This window comes from Chiroxiphia lanceolata, chromosome 5 (genome assembly GCF_009829145.1).
Source record: "Chiroxiphia lanceolata isolate bChiLan1 chromosome 5, bChiLan1.pri, whole genome shotgun sequence".
Classification (NCBI taxonomy): Eukaryota; Metazoa; Chordata; class Aves; order Passeriformes; family Pipridae; genus Chiroxiphia; species Chiroxiphia lanceolata.
The window spans coordinates 59,520,361-59,548,091 of NC_045641.1; the positions used below are offsets into that span (position 1 = coordinate 59,520,361).

The 27,731-nt window shown below is 41.3% G+C and overlaps 1 protein-coding gene across 1 annotated transcript; it reads left to right on the forward strand.

The window, feature by feature from the left end:
• Positions 1 to 856: 856 nt before the first annotated feature.
• Positions 857 to 27,721, forward strand: FAM180A (family with sequence similarity 180 member A). The gene is given in 7 exon segments (XM_032688299.1): positions 857 to 1,117; positions 24,113 to 24,136; positions 24,139 to 24,215; positions 25,165 to 25,216; positions 25,219 to 25,338; positions 25,341 to 25,402; positions 25,404 to 27,721. Coding segments are annotated over 7 exon segments (663 nt in total). The 5' UTR covers positions 857 to 1,041; the 3' UTR covers positions 25,656 to 27,721.
• The last annotated feature ends 10 nt before the right edge of the window (positions 27,722 to 27,731 follow it).

Consider the following 27,731-nt stretch of genomic DNA (forward strand, 5'->3'; position numbering starts at 1 on the left):
AGATGTATCACTTTTAGGTACCAAATGCAGCATTCCCTATCCCTTGGTTGTGTAAATAGTCCCTATATTCCTACTTTTCATCGGTTTGTTCCAACACACAGCAACCTGCTGTTATCCTGGTGCTATATTCCCACACAGCACTCCCTGATGCTGCTGCTGAAGCTGTGCCAGGTAGAGCACATATCTGCAGCTTCCTCCATACTGAGTCAGTCTGGCATAAACTCTGCCAGCGTTGTCTTCCTTGGCATCAGCATCAGCAAGGAGATGTCTACCAGTAGCCTTTTTTTTTCAGCATCACCCCTTCCACATTCAGCCTAGCTATTGGAGATTGTCCTGAGGATAGTTAAATGTTCCTCTTAGTACCATTAAGAGAGCCAGTTAAGGATTTGGACCTTCCTGTTTTCTGCACTGGCCAAATGGAAGAAAAGGCCAGAGCCTGTCTTGCAGAACTGAAGTCTAAGCGCGGCATGATATGTTCTTAATAAAGGAGTGATTATATGAATCACAGTAGCAAAATGTTCTTGCAGAGCACATGCCCCACTCCCTGACTTAAGCATCCAAAGGCAGCTGTACATCATTCCAGAGGAGGGATTCGCCTTAGACAGGGGTTAGCATATAGCCCCCTGTGTTACAGAGGAGTAGCTACAGAGCTAGAATTCAAGACTGTCTTTTAATGAAGGTATTTGTGGCTGTTTTTTGGACAAAAATAAATTCCAACTGGCCCATATAGCAAATGAAACTCAACTACAAAAATGTAATGATATTTATTCACCCAGCTGCCAGCAAACTCACATGCACTATGAGTCATTCCAGATGTGGATAAAAACAAAGTCTGTCTGTGAAAGTAAGTTTCCTGATCCCGAGGAGACTTGGTTTGGGAAAGAAGCTGCACACTGACTTCAGCTGTACTCAGAAGAACAGACAGGTTCTTCTTCAAAGGGGGAGGGGGAAAGGAAAAGCCATTATTTATTCCTGAAAAGAAAGGAGGTGGGAAATTAAAAAGCTACTATACAGCTAGACACACGTTTTTTAAAGGGAAGGATGCTTTGGAGGACTTTGCTGCTGCTGCTGTTCTATTACAGTGCTCATGCCACTGTGACCCACAGATGGAGCAGAGGTAAGATTTAAACATGTAAAACTATTTAAGATAACAATTTGACTTTGTAGTTTTGGTCTGAAATTATGTTGCATTATATCTTTGTATATATATACAGATATATACAGATATAGATATATAGAGATATATATATAGTATATATATATACAATTTGTCCCTCCCAGCTCTGCTATTCTTTTTCTCCATTAAACAGGTCAGTTAAAAATTATATAGATAAATAAAAAAATACACATGAATAAGAGCAAAAATTTAAAATTATATATGTATTCTATTATAATAAAACATCCCAAGAACCAAAATTACATTCTTGCACATTTTCCTTTCTCTCTTCCTTCTCATTTTTCTCCTACATTAACAAAAATAAATTATGAAACCTTAAAGTAAAAGCCTTTGCAGTCACAGGTGACATAATCTTCTCCTCTAGCAGGCAGATACCTGGTAATAGTAAAGACATGAATAATGTCTAGATTGTGTAAGGTGCCTGGGAATGCCTGCTACCCTACCCTGACAGACTAGCACACACAACATAAGGAAAGCCACTTCATGTGTTATCAGGCTTCAGCTGACAATATGACAATATATAGTTATGACATGTTTGTATTCCAGTGTGTGTGACAGTAACATATGGAATGTTTTGGGACTATTGGATTGCATAGAAAATGCTTGCTTAAAAGCTAGTGATGATGTCCTTTCCCTTTTTTGGTTTTATTCTCTCCTCCGGTATTTGGCATGAGTTCAGTAGCTGCTGGAACTGGAGAAAGGAAACACCTCCCAGAAGATTTCTTTGCTTCTGATATTGAGATTCACAGATATTTAAAGGCACCAGAGTGTGCTAAAAAAATAGAGCATTCAGATTCTCCCCTCCCCACTCCAGTCTTCCCCGTCTTCCTCTTTGCAGCTGGTACCTTCCTAGTCTGCTATTTGGGTTTGGTTTTGATTTTGTGAGAGAGAGAATGGCTGAGTGAATTCATGAAGAGCTACACAATGCTGCTCAGGTTATATGAGTTAATTAATTGTTCCTTGCAGTTAGTGGGAGCTCACTGACAGAGCAATGACCTGGAACTCACAAGGGCGGGTTCTTTCCCCAGCTTTTCCACCAGCTTCTTGGATGATACTTCATGAGTCATTATACGTTCATGCATCTTACTTTTCTCTTCCTATGTAATAGAGGAAATAGCCCAAATTGTCATCATAAGATCCCTTAATTCTGTAGGTAAGAGTTTGTGTTCCAGGGATGACACATAAAAAGGTGAGGAAATCAGAACTAGATTTGTATATATTAAACCCCCCCCCAACCCTACCTTTTGGAAGAATGATGTCACATTACCTAAGAAAGAGAAAGGAAAAAAAAAAAAAAAAAAGGGTTGTTTTCATGAAATAATCACTGTGCAATTTAAGGATGTCCTTCACTTTTGCTAACACATTTATTTTAATTAAACAACAACATCACAACCCTAAAAGGAATCCATGCAACTATTAAAGTCCAATTTTATTCACCATGAATATTTAAAGAAAAACATCAGAACTCTATTTTGCCTTTTGGGAAAGAAGATTGTTTTCAAGCTGGAAACTCTGGAGCTTGTTTTTGGAGACTTCAGAGGGCTGAGAAAATTCATTCCCTGTTGTGATAAGGAGTTCAGTTTTCACAAATATTGTATGTAGATATTTGCTGAGGAGGAAACCAAATTTCTTTTCCACAGCTACTGGGACTATTCAGCTCTAAAGATGTTTTAGAGGCATGACTCCTTCAGCAATAACTACTTCAGAGAACCTGAACCAGCCCAACCAATCCCAACTGTGTGCAATATTTAGAGAGGGCCAAAGCACTGTCCTAATTTTTGAATTGCTTAGAAACCTAAGATAAAATCTGAGTACTGAGATATAACACACCCTTCCACACACTTAGAGCTCTTCCCTCTCTCCACAAATGGCAACTGAGTCTTGTTTAGGTTAAGCCTCAGTCGTTTAAGTCTTATCCAACTCCTGATCTGAGTTTTGCAATGAAAAAGCAAAGGCAGATCAACATCTGGACTGACGGAAATGAAAGACAGATCTGTGTATCATCTTCATATTGACTAGTAGTCCAAATTGTTTACAAAACAATAGATGAAGAGTCCTACTGTAATTGCCAACAGTCATTGTTTGCAATAGAAATGAACAGCCAGTATTGGATGCAACAAGGTCTAGCTTTAACCGTTTTTTCACTAGTAGGTACTGAGGGAGCTTTGGATCCCCAGCCCAATTATTTAAGCTTTGGCTTAAGAAAAAGTCAGACATAAGAAAAGATGAACATACTTGTGCTGACTAGTGACTGGGAGCTCCAGACTGCCACCTCCCTTTTTCCCTTTGCTTAGAAGCATCAATGAATGGAAAAAAAAACCCCAACATTTCTGGCAGGAAAACAGAGAATGCTTTATTCTTTTCTTTCTTTTTTTTTTTCTTTTATTTATTCCTTCAGCCATTTGCATTAAAAATCTCACACACTCCTCAGCCTGTCTAGATTGAACTGTGGACATTGGTCCAGAAGTCGCAGGCAAAGCCTGGTGTCTGGGATAGACATGTTCAGAATAAAAAAGAAAAGATCCGGAGCGATGATGAAATAATTTTCATGTCATCATCTCAAGTTTCCTTGAGCCTCTTGTAGGCTTAGCTGTATAGAAATAGCCTCTTGTGTTTTATGAAGCAGCTGTCTAGGGAAAAAAGGTAATATTAGATATCTACTGTGTTATTCCCTATGCAATGGCAGAGGTGAGGTTGTATTAATTTCTTAAGGTTCCAAATAAGAATTCCAGATCTTAAGGGATGTTTTTGCTGGAGAAAAAAAGAAACAAATCTTGTTTTTTGACAACAAAAATAAACAAATAAAAAAACCCAAAGCAAAACCAAAACCAAATCCACACATGCAGCTGTGGTAACCAGAGACAATGTCACTGCTTCCCACCCAGTTGTAGCTTTTAGACAGTGGAGAAACAGCTGCAAGGGTAAGTGGACCCTTCAGTGGAGGCCGGAAACAGAGATGTTGAATAACTCAAAATAAGCAGGTAAAACGCTTTTCACCCATCAGTGAGAAAAGGATATATTAGCATCACTGCGGTTTCACGTTTCTGGGGAGTGTCTGTGCTGTGCCTTCCAGACCTCAAAAGCAGAATTACAGTCCCACCCAGATCTTTATGGACTATTTTCTACCCAGTCTCTAGTGGCTGGTGAAAGTCAAATGGCTGTTCCATAGCACCAGGGGGAACAGTTTGTTCTCCTTAAAGGATTTCTGCAGGAGTTACTTGGAAGAACGGATGGTCCATCCTCCTTAATTTACCCACAACAGTGGAAATTTTTAATATTTGGTCTAGGTTTGTGGTAACTTAGTTTGAGAGTTTGATGGAGCAGCTACTACATGAGCAACTTTTGTCCACTGCTTCTACCTGTGGGCTTTGCTACTGCGGGCTGGCAGCTCTCTGGTGCCAGAGAGGGAAGACTGTGTAGAAGAGAAAGAGAGACTGGCTGTTGCTAAAAATTCAGATGGTATTTTTACAAGGAAGCAGTGTTTAGTATATTCTAATCTCTGTAATCATCTACTGTGTACCAGATTGCTGATCTTTGCTGTGTGTGCAAAGATTGAGTGCCTTGGAGTTTAGGGCGTGCACTGCATCCCCACAGCTTTTCATCTTATTTGCCTCTCTTCCCCACTACATCTCATATTGCATCCTTACAGCCAGGCACTCCCTGCTCAAGCAACTTCTGGGATTCCACCACTGACAGTAACACATTTTTGGCTTGGACAGCATGAGCAAAGGAAATGTGGGCTGAACTCAGCATGTAATTGCAACACAAATAATCAAACACACATACACATATGTGCCCAGCAGTCCTTAAGTATACCAGGTTATGGTATGGGCTTATTTAGAACATGACAAGGTTTCCAGAGGTCTGATTCAAGTGTAAAACAAAATTACACCAGCTGGACCAGCTACCAGAACTTTTTCAAATGCAGCATCTATTCAACTTCCTTTAGTTTCTATAAAGTCATTGTTATCCAATTCTTAAAATATGTAGTGCAAGTGAAAGATGTGAAATGGTATGAAGCAGAGCCAATTCTGTCTAAGCCTGGCTGTGTAAAGAATGTTACTTCTTATGGAGAAAACGCAATATTTCCCTTTTCTCTGGCTCTCACGTGATCACTTGGAAAATTGCCTCAGCTGCCCCAACTTCCCTGCTTGTTGGGTCCATTCCAATGACCTCACTGAAGCTGCAAAATGATTGATCGAGCAGCAGCAGGGATTTTTCCCACACATCCTGATTCTGTTCCATTAAATTCATCCAGTTCCTGGGAATGCAGGTTTGTAGGCTGGAGTCCCCTGATGCAAATTATTACTGCACCAAGTATCTCAACTGTACCTGTAAAGGAAGGAAGGTACTTCCTGAAGGGCTGCCTGGGATTGAAATTCAGAGGAATTAGTTTTGCATCTGGATGACTTGAAGAAGACAAATTATATACCTATGCTTTTACTTCCTAAAGTCTTTTGCAAAGGGTTGTGTAAGAGATGAGCATAATTTTAAGTCACAGACCTAAAATTAGATCCATAAAAACCAAACCTTCCTACACTGTAAGTAGTAGGAAGGAGGCATTAGAAGAATATTTTCTGCCTTTTAAAAAATTAGAAGAAAGGAAAGACAAAAATATGTTTTCAAGAAGGTCTGGCAAATATTTTAGAATTAATGAGCTAAGGAGGCAACCAAATTATCTGCATGGCACAATGGTGTATGGAGCAGAGATCACAGACCCAGAACTGAGGCAAGCTGCCTGTCATGCACATCACAGGGCAGTGCAGGGATTCTAGCTGGTGTGCCAGCAGGATGATACCATATGCACGGCATATGCCAAAGGGAATGAGCTCTTCCTTTCAATGAGGATCACCTGGTTGGACCCAGTGCCACACTGATATGATCATACTGCTTCTGGCTCTGACATCTCTGCCCTGTAATTTGTTGTGCAGCAGAGACAGAGACTTTCCATTCCCTGTGGCAGGTGCCTTGGGCATCAGCTGTGGTGACAGTCTGGAACTATCAAACAAAGTGATATTGGAGGAAGAGCAGAGAAAAGACTGAAGAAAGGCCTGAAAATAGGTTAGTTATTAGTGCCTAGTAAAGCTGCTTGGTGTTGCAAAAGGTAGCTGGAATATAACAGTCTCTGAATGGATTTAATCTCTGTAGGATAAATATCCAATAGGGTAGGGCTGCAACTGTAATCAAAGTCCTTTCTAGCATGTCCTGATTCCTCAAAAACTCCTTTAGGGGCAGGATTACTTAATTTAACCTGCGTGGAGGATGATCCCTGAATCAGAATTCACAGTGGGTACCTGAAAGACATACAAAGGATGCCTAAAAAAAAAAAAAAAAAAATCAAAGTTTCTAGTCTCTTCTAGGGCAATGATGCTAAACTGTGATGAGATCAGAGGGAGGATAGATTATGGAAGTTTCCACACTTTAGATTATAGATGGATATTGTACTCTATAAAAGCAGTCATGCTGTTAGGAAGGAAGGATCTAAGTGATTCTGAGGCTTTATTCACCACAGGAAGCAGCGAAAAAATGGCTAAAGCTTACAGCTCATACAGTCATAAACTGGTTGGCAGAATCAAAATTTAAAAAGAGAGAGGAACTAGAAAATTTTGAGGAAATCTGGGTAAGCAACAAGAGGAAGATTCTTTGATATGTACTAGGCTAAATGAGAATTATTTGCTGAAAGTAATACCAGTAGAAACTTCTCAGTGATCCCAGTTCCATCCCAGTACTGAGGACTGGCAAGTCAGTAAGACATTTGCTGCCACTTTGGTAATTTTTGTTTAGAATTCCTGCATACTGTAATGTCACACCTATTTACCTCAGTCCCAGGTATTGAACTGTCATGGAATCTGGATTAGTTTTCACAAAGGTCCTCATATCCCAGCTATAGTCCAGCTCAGAAGCATCTCCTGCCGTTCAAATCTCTCCTTACACTTTCACATGGAAATAGCTTCCTTCACCTTTCCTTTAACAACTGCCTCACTGCTGTTAGTGCATGCTGAACAGCCAATGTTTTCTTCCAAAGGCAAAGCAGCTCTGTGATGAAAGAAATAACTCATGTACTCATTCACAGACTGAGTCTCCTCCTGATTGTCGTATACTGCTGGGCCTAGAGACCTCAGTAGTACCTGGCATTACGCGAACACACGGAACAAAAGATAATCTTTCCTTCTCCAAAGCACTTTCGTTGTAATATCAGTGTAATTAAGGAGGGGAAATGTTAACATCCCTTTTCAATTGTGAGGCATGGAGTAATTCAATCACTTGCCCCAGATATCTTCAGGATGACTGTGTGCATGTAGTCCTGTGTATTGTTAATACTTGCGATTATTTTTTCTTTTTTTTAATTCTGTTTCTGAAGCATAACGTGCTTTTCTCAGAGTAGATTGTGCCAAATTCAGCAGGAGTGTAATGACTTCTCAGGCAGAAAGAAATCCTGTCAGAAGCACTGAATAGTACAATCTAATTGAAAGGAAAGTCAGCAGGTCTTAATGAACATCATCAGCCTGCAGAGGCTCTGATTGCACAAATAGTGGCAGGCAAGATGTAAATTGCTGAGGTAAAACACTGAGTGTTGCAGCAATTAACTTTGCACGCAGTGCCTGTGCTCAGGTTCAAGCTAGGGCAGGACCAGCATAGGGTGCTGGAGGCAAACACTGGTGCTTGCCCTCAGGCACAGTTTACACCCAGTTTGAACTGAGGCTCTGTGAAACTCTCCCTCTGCACCCTGGTGGCTCTGCTGAGGGGAGCTGAGTCCATCCGAGCTGAAGAGAAGGAAGCTGGATTCATGGACCTGCCTGCAGCAAACCAGGGAGCTGGGAGAGTGTCTTGGTTTGAAGTGGGCAAACCAGCCTGTTCCTTCCTTTACCTTTAGAAGCACTTAAATGTGCAAACCAGCATGGCAAAAGTCAACAGGAGCTTTTCTACCCTCAGGAGTGAGGCCATAATCTCATTCATTATCTGGAATTTGGTTTCCTGCAGTAACCCTGATTGTTAAAATCTTTCAGCCCAAACAAGTTATTTGTTGGCTAAAAGGTTTTTCAGCAAAATGGCACTGGCACAGGTGAAGCTGATGCAGGTTGTCTGTATAGATAGCTGATGCAGGGAAGCAGGGGGAAAGATATATCAAAGCATCATAAAAAGAAAAAGTAGCTTAAGGATATGCTGCAAGTAACACTTGTTATTTAACATGAACAAAAATCCCCAAGGGGACCATCATTTGTGGGATTTGATTTTGCCCACTGGAAGGAAAGAAAGCCAAGGAAGGGATCCTGTATGTCTCTATTGTCCCTGTGTCTCTCATTATACCAAAATCCTGTTCAATTTGGCTGTTGCTATGGCAGCTCTGTGATATATCCCCCACAGCATATTTGCTCATTCAGAGCCATTAAACTAGCCCAACTCTGCACCACAAGTTGTGGGGCTATCTTACCTACTTAGTGACCAACACTCAACCAATAATTCCTTTTATCCCTCCTGAGATGCTCCAGGCTGCAGCAATAACCTGTCTACCCTTGTCTCTCTATCACAATGCTTGTGGCTGCATGAGCTCAGTGCTGGGCTTGAGACTCAGAAAAATGTGAGGAGAGAAGCAGAGTTAAATAAACTCCAGTACTCCCAGTTTCCACAAACATTCCTTTCCTGTGGTGAAAGAGTATGTGGGGCCTTTCCTGGCCCAGTTTGCTGGTTAGGTTTGGCAGTCTCCCAGTTCCCCTGAGAGCGGCACGCATACCGCTCCTCCTCTGGACGTTCCTCCCAAGCCACAGGGAAGCAGGTCATCAGCCAGGAGCCAGGCTCCAAACCACTGAGACTCTCTCTGCTCAGGAGGAGCCAGGTGGATAGCTGAAAAAAAGTTGCTGAGAAGGGGAAAAATAAGTTGTTCAAAGGTCAGAGGTTATTTGGGAAGAAATGGGACAGCAGACGGGCAATGTTGTGCTGCAGTCTCATATTGGAGAACCAAAAGCCTTCTGTGATGTCTGCAGACCTGGCATGGCGTTAGGGAAGGAGAACATTTCAGTTAGGTTTTGCCTAATTGCAAAGAGAATAAACTGCACTTAACTGGATGTGGATATCTGCTCCAAGCCAGAACATCAGGATTTGATCTCCATCTATTTGGCAGGTAGTGGCATGCCACAAAGGGAGTGGATGCTTCTAATCTCTTCCCTGTCTTGGGAAGAATACAGACTTTCTAATCTAGCAGGGATAATTCGAGCCACAAGGAGGGAGACAGAGGCAAAGGCAAAAGACAGAGAGATGCTGAGAAATGATAAAGAAAAAGCTGGAGGTAAAAATGGCCAATGGAAGAAAGTAATATGAATGATGAGAAAAAGGAAGAGAAAGGAAGTGTAGAGAGAGAGAAAATGTGATAAATGTGAATGGGAAATATTAAACCACACATACTTTCTAGATTGGAGTAGCATTTGCTCCCTTGTCAGCATGGTATGCATCTCCATTTGAACCCACCCTTCAGCAGATGTCCATCTGTCACAGCTGGTCTTCATCTGCTTCTCAGGCTCATGGAATGGTTGCTTTTCTTTGGAGCTACCATTGCCTTTTTCTCATATAAGCAGGACTTGAGTTTGCTTCTGGTCCCCACCAGCCTCTCAGCCCACCAGGATACTGAGAGACAGTAATCTGGGCAATTCACCTCCAATCACATTATAAAGTTAAAGCTACTGCTACTGAATCATCAGTATGTCACGATTTCTTCACTTTTTCACTCCTCCCCTCCCTTTGATCTTTTAAACTGTGTGGATATGCAAAAAGACTCTTGCCACTGCCCAAGAAGCAGCCTGTTTTATTCCACGGAAGCTGCAAGAAACTTGCTGTTTTACAGGACTGTGGAGCTGCAGCATTTCCTATTTACATCAATCATAGTAAACAGTGCCACAGCTGCACAAGTCCCTGTTTCTCCCTATCAGTCCCTGGAGGAATGGAACAAGTTCTGAAAGCCCTCAGTTTCCTCTCTGGTTTTCATAATGCTCACAGCCACAACATTACATTTTTGTTTATGCCTGGCTCTGAAGAAACACTAAGTGTTTATTAAATTTATTTATTAAACACAGATTTTATGTCTGAAGGAACTGTTTGTGTCTTAAGCCCCCTCTTAAAATAAATGACACTTAAGGCATTCTTCATTTTTTATTTGCTGCAATTATTCATGGCTTGGCACTGAACAAACTCCATTTCCAGTTAGACACTACTTGTGTTTAATATAATACAGCATGTGTTGAGTGAAACCATTCATTTGTCATAGTTGCAGCAACTTCTGGTTTTCTGGATTGCCATGTCAATTTGGCAGAAAGTTTTGGAAGGTAATCAATCTATTGATATAAATATATACACTGCTTGTTCTGTTGCTTTCTACCACCAGGGTTTTCAATAAACAGAGCTCAAAAGGAGCTAACCTACCTTTCCATGTACTTAGCAAATGTAAAGCTCAGTTGTGTCCTAACAAAGATTCAAGGATAGAAAAGTATCCAAAGATTTTTCCACACTGAGCTTTTCCATAACAGGAATTAGATACAAGCAACAAAAATCAGATACAATCAGACACAGTTAGGCCCAAGTGGCAGAGGGCACTGTGTGACTGCTGTGTTGGGCTCTCCAGCAGGAGGATGACGCAGTGGTCCTGTTTACACACGGGATGTCTGGGAGAAGCCAGGGTGAAATGAATGGGCAAGAAGGTGTCCGAGCTCAGCTCAGAGCATCCCAATTTTGATGAACAGACTACAGATATCAGGTGTCCTCTGTCAGCCATCAAAACCAGCCAAAACCTGCTTTCAGACCCAGGCTTGGGGTTTTCAGCTGTTATCTAACCTTCCTGCCTTACCGTACCCGGTCACTGTCCTTCACTGTGCCCCTTCTCTCCCTAAAGCCAGTCCTACTGCACAGAGGGAAAACAGTAGCCACTTGGCTGAGGCTTGGGCAATGCTGCATTCTGAGGAAGGAGGAAATCCTTCAGGAATGCAGAGAGCGGGACTGACATGTTTAGCAATGAGACTGAGAAAGACAGGGCAGTCACAAGCGGGCAGTCACAAACCAGCAGTCACACAGACTGGGGACCAGTCTTGCCATGGTGCTGTAGTTCCCACGTTCACAGCAGGGAAATGCTGTGGGCTCCAGCTCATGAAGTTTGCCTTTAAAGAGTCTGCCTGGTGTATAGTTAAGTGTAAGGGATACCATAAGAAATTGTATTTCCCTAGAAAGGCACTCCTTTGCTAACCATAAATTGTATTTAGAGAGCAGGCTGCCGGTCATTTGCTGTGAATTTCTGGATGCCCTTCAAACCCTGAATGACTAACTGCATGTGCTGTAGATCATCCATCCAACACACACCCGATTATGTCAGCCCTAATCTCTGGGCATGCTGTTCACAGCCAGTGTGGTCCAGCCAAAGTGAACATCAAAGCTGAACAACGTGCACTTATATTCTCCAAAGGAACATATGGGGACTCTTAAGCAAAATATCACCACCAAGGCAAAGAGCTCAGTTTCTACTTGCACAGATTTGGCAGTAAGGTAAATGGAACCCACTCGTCACATGTCTTAAATACTCCATACCCCTCCCTTTCTATTTACATATTCAAAGATAGAAATGTGTATCATGTCCAGCTGGCTTTTCACACCTATCTATGATGTCTCCCAGGAGCTTTTCCCTCCTGGTTGAACTCATGCTGCCAACAAAGATGTAAACTGTCAGAGAAGCAAATTTATCACCCCTGTTGCTTCTGTATATGAATGCTGCTGAACCCCAGGCTGGACCACAGTACCCTTGTCTCATTGAGTCCTTCTCATTGCAATTCAGCTTGGGAATTCAGTTGGGAGCAACTACTTGAACATAATGTGAGTTTGCTTATCTGTTTTCAAAGCCCAGTACATTTCCCCTTGGTGCTTTTGCTGACAAAGTAGTCCATGCATTATTTAGACAAAGATATAAATCACCTTCTGTGTCCCCCTCACAACAAATTAGAGCACTCACACCAGCCTGTCTCTGTAAGCCAATGCAATGGTTAGCAGCTACTAATCCAAGGAACTCAGCCATGACAAGCTAGTTTACATTCTGCTTCATCCTTAATCCTCAGCACTCAGAGGTCAAAACAGAACTTAAAGATTACTTAGCATTTAGAAGTATAAATTGGGAGATAATTAGTCCCTTGCCTTACTTTGTGGCTGTGCTAAACATCAATCTACCCCTAAAAATGATTAGTTTGTTGTATTAGTGTGTTCCAGTATCTCAGACAATGATTACCCTAATATGACAAAAGGAAGTCATATGAGGATGATGTAAGATGGATATCAATAACATTCATAACCAGGGGATTTCTATAAGCTTACCTGGGATATCATCATCACTAACAAGCTGAGGAAGATCTGTCATGCAGAATTTTGACATGATGAAGTCCAGTTTCTGCAAGGAGTGCTTCGGTAGGCACAACACAACAGACATCAAACTGACCAAAAAATTTTTCACTAGCAGCCTATACTGATAACCCGTGAGTGTATACATGCTGGCAAAAACTTCTCTAAATAAGCCCATTTCAGTATGCAAACTTCAGAGTGTTTGGATTAGAAAGAAGAAAGCCCAAATCTAGAAAAAAAACAGGATAAAATTTACAATGAGTATCACAGCGTCTTATCTAAAATGCTTTTTCACAGTAACAGTGTCTTCTTTACCAGTCCTCACGCAAAGAGGAGTTAAATCAAAGAATGAACTCCCCAGCTGGTTTCATTCAACAACATGCTAGAGGATTTCACTGTAAATCAGGCCTTCCTCCCTATCTCCAAATTTATTCTTCCTAGATTTAGAGCATGGAGTCGTTAATATTTTTTCCTTAAACATTTACTTAGACTATTTTCCCATAAGCCAAATTCTGTTTCACAAGTTCAGCTCAAACGACTCCAGAAGAGAAGAAGGTATGTTAAGGAAAAAGAGCACGGAATCAAATACATGGGACAAAGTGGAAGGATCCTCTTGGGCTGGGAGCCACTGAGAGATGGCACCTGTAGAGGTAGGAACTGCAGCAGTGAAAGAGGTTGAGTTTTAAATTTCCATCAGTTTCAGGAGCAGCTCTCAGCATTTTGTGCCCTTCAGATCGCAGAAAACAGGATATTTGGGTTATTTTGTTAGCTGTAAGATTTCTGTAACCCTGAATTTAACTTTCTTCTCTTCCTGTGGTCCCAAGTGTGCTGCTTTCACAGCACAGGACTCTCTGTGACCTGGCTGCCTGCAGAGTAGAATCACAGGGGTGGTGGTGCCAGCTCAGGTCATCTGAGGACCTCATCTACAGTGTCCAGCAGCCTTTAGCAATTTGCAACATTAAAAGTTTGGGCAAGGCTTTCTGCATTTAATGGTGAATCCAGTTGTACGTCAGTCTCAGCTTTATTTCAGCAGATTGTGAAACCTGAAAGATCTAGGAATAGTCAGGTTTTAGAAGAGTATGAAATAATAATGAACAGTGGAAAAACGTCTGCTTTGTAAAATGAAAATCCCATATATGTGTGTGTGGAGCGGGGAAGGCAGTTACAAATATAATCCATTTTACCATTCACCCTTCATATTTCTTTGCTATGTTTATGGCAATATCACAAAGGCTTGTCTTGGCCCATCATTGCACCTACACATATTGAAATCCACTGATTAGATTCTGTGGATGATTATCTTTGAGTTCCATTAATATTTTAGTATTATTTTCATAGAGATGTAGAAATTACCGTAATAGGGCCCAGACATTCATGCAAGTATTTTCTTGACAGAACACATGCCTTCTCATGCTGATCTTCACTCACCTCTCCAGGAGAAACGGGTGGTTCCCCTGATTATCACTCAGGGATGGAAAGCTTTCCACCCTTCATGTTCTGTTCAGGTGGCAAAGCAACTGTACCAGTCCAGTTCAGAGACATATCCAAATCCATCTTCAGCTCTCAGTCACTTTCTCAGATTTTCTGTCTTTATCATGACTACTAGAAATCATAAAATGTTTTGAAAAGGTATTGCCTCCAAAAGTAACACATTTCCTTGCAAAAAGGACCAAGAGTCCCTATACTTTTTGTTTACTGGGTAAGGATGATTTATATACTTTCTCATTTAGCACATATTCATGTTATTAAGAAAACCAGCTGCAGGTGCACTGACATTTGGAACTCTGAACAGCTGGAAATACAGCTGGGGTTTCCCTGCTTTGAAGAACAAGTGAAATCCCAGAGGAGAGGAAGCATAAAACTGGGATTTATATATTCACTTCCTAACAGTTTATTTCAGATTGGATGGGGATTTGAAGAAAAAGGGAAGACATTTCTGGTTGTTTCTAGAAGGGAACGGAAAAGAAATGGTGAATATAATGTTTATTCCTCCTTAGTTTTGGGCTGTGATGTTCATATATAGTGAATATGAGGAATAGCTTGTTGTTTCATATGTGTGGGTTTCATTGTGTTTCATGTTTTATGTGGGTGAGCAGTTCATATATGAGTAAAATAATAATAGTCAGCTATCAGTTCGCTGGCTGCTCCTAAATGCACCATCAGACACTTAAGTTAACTTGCTAATTGAAAACATTCACAGATGGCATATGGGAATGGGTCCCCATCATTACTGAGCTGTCATGTGATAATGGAATAAATTTCCTACTGCTCCTTGATAGGTGTGTTCAAACTAGATCTTTGATTCCTTTCTCACCACCCAGTCTGGGAATAAATTTTACATATTCTTTGTGCCAGTTGAATGTACTCAGGTAAAAGTTCAGTGAGATGTAATCACAGAAGGGAAAGAAGTGTTTGGCATCTAGTGTCCTGCAGATGACCCTCACTGCTAGCAGAAGCAATGACTACCCTAGTTGAGGTGGTCCTGCACAGAAAGGGGCTTTTGAGCCTGGTGGTTAGATAAAGGATGTGTAGACAGGAGGAGGGTCTTCTGCTTTTCCTAACTGTGGCTGATTTTTATCTTTATGTCATCTGAGAACTGGAATCGTCACCACATATGCTAAGAACAGTTAGACTGCACTTGCACTGTGAGTTTCTCACATGCAGAAGTGCTGCTGGCCTCACAGATGTGATGTGGAATGAGGCTGCTAAAATCTATCACTCTTTTTTTGGTTTGCTTTTTCCCTGTGTTAGTGACCAGACAGATTCCTGGCTTAGCTGACTGTGTGGCCACACAAAGCAAGTCAGCACAAAGGGAAGGAGGGAAAGCCTCTGGGCAGGCAGGCGTGCTGGACTGCCCCTTGCAGCTACAGCTGTGATTAGGTCAGACTCAGCAAAACCCTAGCTATGCAGTCACCTCTGCCTGCCAGGAAACACAACCATTCTTAACTACTGGACACCTCTTTTCTGTGCTCAGTGACTCAACTCTGAGGAAATATGTACGTTGGAGATGGTGCAAGGCCCAAGCCCACTCCTTTGGGATCTGTGTTGCTAATATAAAAAGGGCAGAGTACTGGAGAGAGTGATTTGGTTTTGAAGGACTTTCCTTTCTGAGCAGCAACAGCACGATGCAGAAACCTCTCGGAGCTGCTGTAGCTCTGTCTTTTCCCACGAAGCAGAGCTCAGATTTTCATTGCTCTTGCTCCCTTGTTCAACAGTAGAGTCATCCACTTCACTCAGCTCCTAGGGCCCTTTCCCACAGCTCAGAACCAAAACACAAGCACACCACTGTATTCCTTCCTTCACTCACTCACTCCCTTCTCTGCTGCTTCCTGGGAGAAATGGAAGTAGATTGGATCACCATTATATCCCTTCACTTGTTCACTTGTACAAAAAAATTTCAAATGCATCTAATTAAGACTGCTTTGTGCCTTCACCTTGTGTAAGGGCTGTTGAGAGCAGCACAGATAGGGAAGGAGAGTTGGCTCTGCGATGAAGACAGGGATATAAAACACTGGTCCATTTCCCAACTCTGCCTGAAATTTATTGTGTTACCAAAATTACTTATAGCCTATGCATTAAATCTGTGGAACAGAGTTGATATTTCCTTTCTTTATTGCTGCCTTTCACTCATGCAGTTTTCGTCATAGTCTATCCCCAGTTTGTGGTAATGTGGCAGCAAACTGAAGGACAACAATATATTTCGCTTACTCCTTCTTCCCTTCAGTTTGTCTATGTGCATTTTTTTCTTTCCACACCTTCTGCAGCAGCTTTACTCCAGCATGTTAAAGGCCTCTCCTGGTTAACTGGAACATTTTTTTTATATGCATAAATAATCCCAGGTAGAGACCCCTCCTTATGACCAAGGGAAGAATAAATAACAGTATACATTGCTCCAAGCTGGGAACAGGTGAAAATGCTGCATAATGGAAATTCTATATGAGGGAATAAATTCTCAGACCATTTTAGTTAGTTGATGCTAGTAATATCTTTGAAACCATTTTACTTAAATCATAAATGAAAATACTCTCTGCCTCTCATAAACATGGGCTCAGTTACACCATTTTCATCTCTAGTAATATCCATTTCTGTAAACATAAGGAGTTTTTGGTCTTTCTAATACACCGTTACATTTTTACTTGTGCTAAGTAGCTAGAAAAGTTATTACCACTCCAGTTTTTTATATGGAAACTCTGTTGCACTTTAATCTAATCTCACAGATCTCAGGACATTTATAAAGTCAGAAGTGTATGTTGGAGTGGGTTCTGTTTTATGTGACTGAGACACTCTTTCAGAATATGTGTATTTCTTAAAAAAGAGATAAATTAGTAAAAACTAACTCAGTTTGAAAAAACGGATTATATATTGCACTATGGAATTGAATACAATATGCTATTAATTTTAGGTGTTTAAAACTGATTTTTTTTCTAAGAACAGTATTGCCTGCTGCCAACTTTTATAGGGAGATCTACTTCCTACATCCTTATTGACAAAGCTTAGATTTTCAAGGCAGAGCTTTACTTTTCTTTTAAACATTTTTTTTTAATAACTTAAGAAGACGCTGATGTCTATAGTCACTTTTAGCCAGCAGTCAGGAATAAAGAGAGGCCATTGTCACTATTAAGTTTAATCTTAGGAGCTGAGATAGCAAGGATATGAAGCTGAAAGTAAAAAGGGGCAAATTCTCTTGGTAGCTACTTTTAAACATGCGCTAGTTCATGTTGGTTTGTAATTAAAACATTTTCTCCATCTCACTGCTGTGTTCTCCTAAGGGGCATTGGGATTTAATCTCCCAATAATGGAGATCTAAATGTATTAAAGTTGGAATGCACAAGTCTTTGCATTGCACTTGTTGTCATGGGAGCGACTTATGTGAGTAACCGCAATTCCAGATACAAGTTTCAGATGCTGGGCTATCACACTGCAGTACTTTTCCTCACCCTTTTGTGTGTGTTTCTCCTATTTATTCCTTTTATTTTTCCTCCAGCTTCCCACTCTTCCAGTTTCCCCTGTGCTAGGGCAAAGCGTTCAATCATTTCTAGTATAGTGGTTTTGATACAGAAGAGCAAAATCTGGTTCTGCCCTGGCAACAGTTGCAGGCCAGGACAGTATAAACACATTGCAGATGGTGAAGATGCACCCTACTGGGGATGAGGCAAGTGCAGGGCAAGTAAAATGCATAAAACACATTATCATTTCATAATATGGCCCTTTTTGTGATGTACATTACTGCTTTCACTGCCCACCACACACCTCTCACAGGTCAACATCCCTTCACCCTGGAGAAAGTGATGCTTTTGGTACCACTGCAGAATGGTAAGGACAGGTATTTCACAGTTAGCCTGCAACAACAAATGGGGGGGGATAGTGAGTTGTTACTCTAGCAATGAAGCAACTCAGCATGGACCCACCAAAGAGTCATCGGACAGAAATAAACCCCTCTATGTATAAAATACACTTCTGGTCTGCATGTAAGCCCTCAGAAGCATGATTTATTGAAGAAGAACATGAAACAAAAGATTTTTTTCAGGTGTATGCAAATTATGACACTCATGTCCTCTTCTCTTCTGTGGTGCATGGTCAAGGAGAGTTCCAAACAATGCTTCCTGGACAGTGTTAGAGAATCACAGAATCACAGAGTGGGTCAGGTTGGAAGGAGAAGGGTCCACAGTGGGTCAGCTGATTCAACCTCCCTGCTCAAGAATGGTCTTCTGAGAACACATTGCACAGATTTGCATCCAGAAGGTTCTTAAATATCTCCAGTGAGGGAGATTCCACAACCTCTCTAAGTAATCTGTTCCAGTGCATGGTCACCCACAACAGTAAGAATCCCTTTGTGAGCATTTCAGGCATTTGCCCTAAGATCTAAACAAACAATGAATTCTAGGAAGTGCCCAGCAGTTTCTGCAGGAAAATAGCTTCAGTCAGCCCAGATCACTCATAATTTTTGCATGGCATTAATTATAATGGCTGCTGTGTCTGCCTATACAATTGCTTTGTGGACAGTGCTGAGTTTGTTTTCTTTGGCAAAAACTTGAATTCACCTTGAAGAATCATCTTCATCTTTCAAAGAAGTCAGTGCTAGTGAGAAAGTCTGTCACCAAGTTATCAACAAATGTCTTTTTAGTGCAATTTCAGGCAGATCAGAGAAAAATGTCGTGACACAAGGAAAATTTCAGCTCACGAGTAGAACCAGGATATGCTCTAGGCTGACTAGCATCAAGTTTAAAATGGTTGTGCATATGGCCTAGGAGATGGATTTTTTAACTTTATAGAAGCTAGCACAGAAAAAAAAAAAGGGTAAGCATGGTCACGGATGTTTTATATTTACTTTTCTAGACATGTGATGTTTGGACTAGGGAAAAAAATTCACACCACTGGAATATAATTCAAATGCTGTTTTTCTGGGCTTGTTATAGGGCAGAACAAAACAACAGTAGACAATGAATTTATACTAAAATATTTTACATATCTTACCATACCTTCACGAACAATAACCTGTAAAGTGTATGTTTTCCTTTCAATTAGGGCGAGTATGCATATTTGTTTTCATGCATAAATGCATTCACAGCACTGAAAGTAAACCCTTTTATTCCCTGTTTTACCAGTAAGATAAAGCCAAATAGGGAGAAATATAATTTTGGATTCACTAACTTCTTTCTACTGGGGTCAAGGAGTCCTGTCTTCAAAAGGTTTGGGTGGGAAAGGAAAACTTTTGCTGTGATGGACCAAGCTGGACGTACTGCTAAGCTGGTGGCAGTTTCTCACTTCTAAGGGGTGGTTGGGAGCTTGTAGTAAAAAGTCAGTTGTGGTGGTCTATGAGGACATGGTTTTGCAGACCCCTCTTAATTCCTGTAACAGCTGCTGGATAACACATAAAAGAGTTTCAGAGATCACTGGTCCTTCTTAGGTCCATCACTGAACAGGATCTTCTGCTGCTTGTGTGGCCACTCCCTTCTTGCACTCCCACAAAAAGAGGACTGGTCCCAGAAAGCCAGTGATGACCAAAGAAATTATTTTCATGCTTGGTAATCTAAGACATGAGCTGCAACTGCAGCCTGCTGACTGAATTTGGACCACTGCCCTTCCCTATGCCTACAAGGGACTCTCATTTTTTGGTTGCAGGGAATCAGAACTTTTGGTCCACAAGTCCTTGTTCCTCTGCTCCTTCTGTCCTTCATGAAAGGGGTCTCTCTGAAGCAATGAGATAGCCCTTTTCCATGCCCATGATGGCAACCAAACAAATTCTTGCTGAGTCACAACCCCAGTTAAACTGTGTTCATGTCTGAGAGCCCCAGGGAGCCGTATGAGCTTTGGAGCAATGGTCTGCGTGGGGCCCAGTTCACCCCTCATACTTTTTCAAAGGCTTCATACCTTTTCACAGGGGAAGAAAAGGGCATTGGTGATGCACAAATAACTGAGCACTCCTGCAGCTATGCTCTGTACTTATTGAGCAAACACATCACAGGCAGCAACTGGGAAATCATGAGCAGGTGCATGAACTGGAAAGCAAAACTAAACATCTGTACCCTCAGCAATGAAACTGCATGGAAAACCTGGGAGAGGATCACAAATATTTACCACATGGCTAATGACATACAGAAAATTCTGACAGTTCTTAAGAAAGATGAAAAAACCTCTGAAATAAAGCTACTGTCAGCCTGAAAGGTGATATTACATTTAAACCATATAGATGCATTAGCTTAATAGCTAGAAGCAAGTCAACAAGTTGGGAAACACGGCTAGAGCTTTTGTTTAAAAACATAGATAGTCCTGAGGGAGAGTGGAATTGAGTCAACAGAGCTGTAGGAGACTGGATGGGCTCCTGCAGTGAGCGGTTCAGAAAATAGGAACTTCTGAGCCACATTTTGACAGGTACTTTTAACTACCCTTAGGACTAGACTTGTAGGCTGCCCACCATCTTCAGGTAGAGGCAGTGTTGCACTCCAGGGCACAGGATGAGGCCATTCCAGGTCAGGCAGGTAGGCTTGGAGTGGGTGGTTGCCCTCAGGCACACTGCACTCTCTCATCCACCTCCAGCCCTCAACTGGGCAGCAAGGGAGGTCAGATCAAGGGCAACTCTCAAGGCCCCAGTGAAGAAGGGATTTAGAAGATGATGAGCCTGGCAGTACAGAGATATAGAATAGAAAATATTTTCAGTAAGGATAATCAAAACCTTACTTTTCCTACCTCTTCTCTGCGAATCATAAGCTTTTTGTTACGTGACTGATCAACCCTGACAGAAGCATCTGCATTGGAGATGTCTTGACACATTTGTAAGAGAAGTATAAACAATAAATCAATAGGAGACTTTCCACTGACTTCAGAGATCACTGGGTTGGGCTTTCTCTATCAATATCAATTAGGGATCTCTGCTGCTTAGATGTTCATGGCTACTACCATTGAAAAAAATGACTGCAACATCAGCATAAAATGATACATAGCTCTGCATCTTCCTATGAAATAATTGTTTGATAGCGTCACAGGGAACTCCCTTGGGGAAGAAAATAGTAAATATTTGGTAAATACAGTAATACTCCTCTGCTGTTCTTTGATGCTGCCCAGACAACTCATGTCAGAGATGGAAATAAATGCAAGAAAAAGTAAACGTCAGCAGAAACTTCTCAAATGGAATTTGCAATCACTAAATGCAGAAACTGACTGCAAATCTTTCTATTTCTCAGCTTTTGTGCTTAACTAACATTTGTGTTAAGTCAGTATCACGAAAATCAGAGAGTTCTTGCTCTAAATGTTCATGCAGTCTTTGAGGAACTCCATGAGTTCATGGAGACGACTATGGAGGGGGTGATGGTGGAAGGATTCCTGTGCAGGAACAGAGAGAAAGGGTAGGTCTGAAATAAAATGTAGATCAGGAAAATTAAATTACCATGACAAATATAAATGAGTTCTGAAAGACTTTCTGAGTGGAGTCTCTAAGAACTGTAACAAAGTTTAATATGTTTTGGGAACAAGATAATGAGAAGAGGGAATCAGTGCTAGCCTGGTCCTACAGAGGATGGCATGATTCTGATATGCATACAGAAGTCCCTTTCTCACAATAGAGAAGTTCAAACAACCCTTTGAATCTCCTAACCTAATCCATTTGTCCTGGGAACAGCAGGTAGGAATACCCTGCTGCTTTCTAAGGCACTACCTGTGATTCAGCAAGTAGACCAGTACTAGATCGATAATATGGCATTTGTTTTTGTGGGAGTCCTTCACTGAGGCTTTTCTCTGGGTGAGCGATGATGGGCTGAATCTAATGACTCCCAGCTCAGCTCCACGTGGAATTCCACATGGGAATCTGTGCTTGGACCGCAATGTAAAAGCAATCAATGTGATGACAATAAGCACAACAGCCACCGAAGGAAGATGCCACAGACACTTTGCCAAGGCTCAGAGGATATTTGAGATGTAAACCATCTGCATATGTAGAGGTACTCTGTGCTCTGAGTCTGTTTTCACTGAAAGGGCATCTAAAAGAGATGAAAATGAATAGTCATCATTATGGAATGGATTTCTTCCAGCTGCTTAGTAATTAGAGTTTAATTGCCCAGTAATAAAGTTTTAATTACTCAGCAATTAGTTCTTGAAGTTTCAAGTGCTTCACATGCACTCAATTGCATTCATGAACTGTCGAGAGCAAAAGATGGAGCAGCTCCAGCAAGCTCTGAGCTTTGAGCAGAGGGGTAAACATCAGAGATGGAGCAGCAGCAGCAAGTGGGCATAGCCCCAGTGCCCAGTCAGGCAACACTCTCACAGAGCAGAGCCTGCAGGCAGCTTGTGACCTTTCCCAAACCCACCCTTCCTCGGCTGGGTCAGACGAGGTTCTCGGATGGTAAAGGCATCCTACTGGCTGAGGAAAGGATACCACAGAGACCGAGTCCATTAAGTCTCTGTTCTCTCTCCTGGTGCATTCATTCCTTCAGGCTTTTAGTCACATACCCTGCAAGTACTATTCAGTTATCATAAATAAGTTTTAAGCTAAACTCACATGGATCGAATAGGAAGCAGCTAGCTCTGTAGGCGTCCTATCAAAATGCAGAGTCTAGAAGGAACTGCATGTTTGTGATCTGCTTGGGTAACCAAAGAGGCAAATTGTCTGACAAACCATGTAGTCAGAGAACAGGGACAACCTTTCCATAAAATAATTACAGTTGCTCCAGCTTTCTTTTTCATGCCCAGCAGAGAGAGTTTTAAATGATGTTCAGGTTTTCTACAGGCAGCATGCAAAATCCATCACAAGAACTTTGGTGAAACAGGACTAAATTGATCTAGTAAAAATATTTAATGGAAAAAAAAAGCTGGTAGAGGAAGGGCGGGATGAAACTTTTCAGAAATTCAAAGGAAGCTGCATGTTCTATTAGATGTTACTCATAATTGTAGAAATCTAATTTTTGAAGAGAGAATCATAATGTGTTTGAAAAGGTGGGAGTTTTCTTTCCTTGTTTCTTACCCTGGCTTCCAAATTTCTATTGGTAAACAAGAGTTAAAGTGGAGATGTGAAGTTTATGGGGAAACATACCAATAGTCACATAAGCATGGATTTGAAAAAACCCTTCCTATTCTAATATTAGAAAAAAATGAACAAATTCAAATTATGATTACCTAAATCAACATCTAAATAAATACACATAGCATGAAACAAAACAGAGTTTTCCCCCTCTGCTGAAAGGAAGGAACTTAGACCTTTTAACAGCACCTGGTTACATGGTTACCAACCTCTTTAGCAACTCAAAGCATTTAGGTCATCCCTAATGTAGCATCAGATATTTTCTATCTCTGGGCTATACAGGTCATTGATTCCACAAATGTTGTACTTCACTGGGGTGCTGATTTCAGGGACTATACATATGTTTGCTCTCTCGTTTCCCTGAGACAGTATCTGGAGTATGCTTCACAATAGTGGATAAATACCTGATCATAGCAGACTGTTTTTTCTAACAATGGAACACTGTGAAATATTAAAGTCATAATAAACTGGGATTCATCTTATTGAATGTACCTGTCTTGTCTAAGTTGGTAACGGGTTCAGTAAATAGATGCAGATATCTGGGTGAATCACTCCTTCCAAATTAAATGTCCAGGACAGATGAGGTGATTATTCTCTGGTGGAGCTTTCTCTATTAAATAAGGAAGGACAATTCTTAGACAATTGAGACCCAGAGCAATGTAGATCTCAGAAGGAGAATGGACTGAAGAAAATAGGCTTTGTTGAGTGTCAGTATTGATTTCCGTCTTGCACATCCAGGAAAAGGACATGTATTCCAGATAATGTTTATGTTGTAGTTATCATTATTCCTTTCACCTCCGAGGCTGCAACTCAGAGTCCCAGGTTTGGATAATAAACCATTCTGTGTTAGACACCATATAGATTAGGACAAACAGCTAAGCTCCATCTCTAGTAGGTTAGAGTCAAAGAAGGTCCATGTCATGCATTTTTATTACAGTGAGAAGTCATATTTTACAGTAAGTCTTTACAACAGGCAGTTCTTTGGTTGAACTCCATTGAAAGTGCTTCCTCTTTCAGTGTTTGGCACCTTATGGGAAGGTCTCTTTTCTATTATTATTTTCCAGCTATGCTTTTTCCAGCTGCTCAGCGAGTCAGAGGTCCTCAGCTGCCTTCCTTAACCCAGTGTTACAAAACTCACTGGAAGATGTGGTCCTGCTTACGAGGTCAGTATGTGGGAGCAGATGGTACCTTAAGCCTTAACCAAGACCAGGGTTACTTTCCACACTGGGGTTACTTTCCATACTGGGGTTATCCATTATCTGTCTTCATGTCCCTTTTACTCACCCCAGAAGTAAACCCATTGCTGACTGTGTGATAGTTCACCACAAGGGAGAGAACAGACGTATACATATGTGACAATCTCAGTTCTTTGAGCATTTAAGCAGGCAGCAGTTGCCTGCTGTACCTCAAATTTGATTTCTAGCTCACCAACAGGCAAAGTGAAAACCAGAGCAAAGGCTTTTCACTGAATGTACTTTCTTCCAGAACAGTTGCATATTAAAAACACAGCACATTTAAATTCTTTGGTCTAGGTCTCAGTCCCAAATTATTAAGGCTACAAGCACCAGTAATTGCAAAGTAATCCCAAGGGCATGACTGTTTTCACTTTGAAACAATCCAGGTCCCCTCTTTGACAGCAGTGGGGACTGCAATCTATAAATGACAGTCTGGTCATATGGTTAGCTAAGGGAAAGTGACCCACCTGAAGAAGGTGCACGGGTCAAATCTGTCTATCCCACACCTTGAGAAAATGGATTGGATGTCCAAACAGGGGAGTTGGGCTGGGAAGCTACTGATGTGCTTTCTCACACAAGAACTAGGCTATACCCAGCAGGGTGCCAGCAGCAACCCTTGCCTGTTTGATCAACAGAAGAGGACCTGCTTTTTCCTTTTCCTCTTTCCTTTTCCCCATAGGCTATCTCTAATTTTCCTAGGTAGGTAGCACATGAGTCCAGTTTTCACATAGAAACTTTATGGTCTGCCCGACCTCCAGTCAGCGCAATTGTCTCCATTTGACATAAATTAAAGACCTAAGGACATGTTGTTAATACACATTTACTCTGCCTAGAGTTTCTTGGAGAAAATAAATAGCTTTCTGTGCTCTGATTTTGTACAGTTTCTTTTAGCTGAGCTTGACATTGACAGAGGTCAGAGGATTTCCATCAAAGATGAGAGCTCGCTTCACTGAGGAAGGCTGCTGAGTTTGACACCATCTGCAACGAGATTATCCCCAAGAGCATCACAGAGATCCGCAGGCTGAGTAGCATGCTGTCTTCCTACCCAAGGGCCCTCAGAAAGAAGACTTTGAAAGGACAGTGCTGACCATGGTCTATACAGCCTACAGAGCTGCTGCAGTCCCAGGGACACCAGAAAGACATCTGGGCTCAATCCTTTGTCAGTCTTTACAAAGCCCTGAAGCACGACTTGATGTTCTCATACAACAAACCACATCCTAGTGGGAGACTAGATGCAACAGCACCTCAGCCACCTCTTTTGATTGATAACGGACACGTAGCACGTCCACCACTTTATTCTGTTAAGAGTTTAATAGCCCGCTCTGTGAAAGATTATTTGTTTCTAGCTCCCTCTTGTGGAATCCACCTATAGTTCCATTTTAAATGGTGCAAAATGTCCAGTCCTGAGAATTCAATTTTTGTGCTGGCTTGGAGGCATATTCCTAGGACAAGCAAAGACGTGAGTCTGGGGTACACCCAGACAAACCCTTGCTTCGTCCTTTAGATTTCCTAAAAACAATATCTAAGTATACTGTGCTTATGCTCACATCCCTATGTGTAAGTGCTGGAGAGTGTTGCTTTCCTAGCTAGGGAAACAAGTTCATGTTTTGACTGACCAATAAAAGAAAACTTTAAATAGATGCAAAGGGCCCTCTGTAAGAAGAAAAGGTTTCATAACTGTCAGGCTTCAGAAATTATACCGTAATATTATTCATTCCAAATGTTCTTGTAAATAATCACTCTCTGATTCACTTCATTTGGCTGAGCCAGTTTTAATTGCAATAACATTTGCGGAAGACAAAGGACATGTGAACAGCAGCAGCAAACAAAGCCTCTGAACGTATTCCCTGCTTCCTAGAGCTGCCCTCCCAAACAGTCTGCAATTATTCTTTCATTATTGCACATGGCTTGCTTCTGCTGCTTGTTTTTTTTTTTTTTTTTCTTTTTGAAAGGAATATATATTTGTTCGCGGTGGAATCAAAGGCAAGACAAAGGTCCTATTTAATTTAATAAACGACACATTTCCCTGGTTCTGTCACTTGAACATGGGTCATCTAAACCCATGCTTCAGAATCCCGCTGAGGCAAGGGAGGAAGGTGCATTGAAACATACCTGGTGCTGAATTTAGCACTGTGGCTCGGTTTTGGGGGTTTTTTTAATAGTAAATTGTATATTCATTTGAGTATGTGTGTGTGCATGTATTTCTGTGTATGTTCATGCATGTGTGCGCACGTAAGTGCTGAGTATGTAGAAGAATCCTAAATTGTTCAGTCAGGGAAAAATTGCATCTGACCACTTAGCAGAAATGCTATTTATCAATTCAGTGGTGTGAATTATGTGTTTGGGAGCAGCAAAAGCAAAAATTTGTAGAAACAGTGTAACTGATTTAATAAACTCCCAAACAAATCATGGACAGAAAATAGACAAAAAATAACAGATATGCTGTCAGACAGATGGCTAGCTATTAAAATCCAAACTCTTCTAAATCAAATCCCCTAATTTTTGTGCAGAAGTGATACAAACTCTGTTTTCTATTGAAATTAATGATGCTTCTACTCCAGACCATGGGAAAACTGCTAAACATTTATTTCATCCTTTCATACCATCCTTCTCTATCTCTCTACTGGCAAAATGTTTTAAGAATACAGGCCCAAATCACAAATCCCTGAGGCTGTAGAAGAGACCTGAAGATTCCAGCCTGAGCTCTGAATCATGTTAACTGCTTTTGCATCACTTGAGCAAACAGAATTAATTCTACTGTGTCCCTTTAACCATGCGTAACTTCAAGGATTGGAGCCGAAAAATATCTATCCAGCACCACCTTGTTGCAGCAAACAGCAAATAGCACAAGCAGTCAGAGCACACTGGGTTTGGCAATCACATGTGGGAATGTGGAACCACAGCAGCCTTAGGGGCAGTCGTGGCCATGGGCATTAGCAGCTGGACAAAGGCTTTTAAAAGACAGAGTCAGTCTTGTTTCTCCCAGGAGTTTCTGTATTTGTGTGTATGGTTGTGCACGTCCGCATTTAGACTCACATAGTGTAGGTGCACTTTTATACCTGAAGAGTTTTGTTGACCATCTTCAAAGTCTGTCTGGTATATGGCAAGAGAAACCAAAAACCTCAATTATAAAGCTATGGGCCACGAATGTCTCCATCTTACACACACAGCCTGGCTTTCACAAAGCAGACTTGCACTACAGTCCTCATGCCCTTTAAGACCTGAGCTTTAACGCTGATGATCTGTTTGTGTTCTCTTCCCCCACCATGCTTCATAAGCACATGGAGGGGAAATGGCTACTGCTTTTCTAGCTCTGCTTCTTAGCTCCCTGAAGCACCACTTGCCAGAAGAACCTGGAACCAGGGCAATTTATAAATCCCTTACAGCCAATTACTCCAAGTCTGCAAAAATAATAAGAAAGAGAACTAAAGCAAATATTAATTGCTGG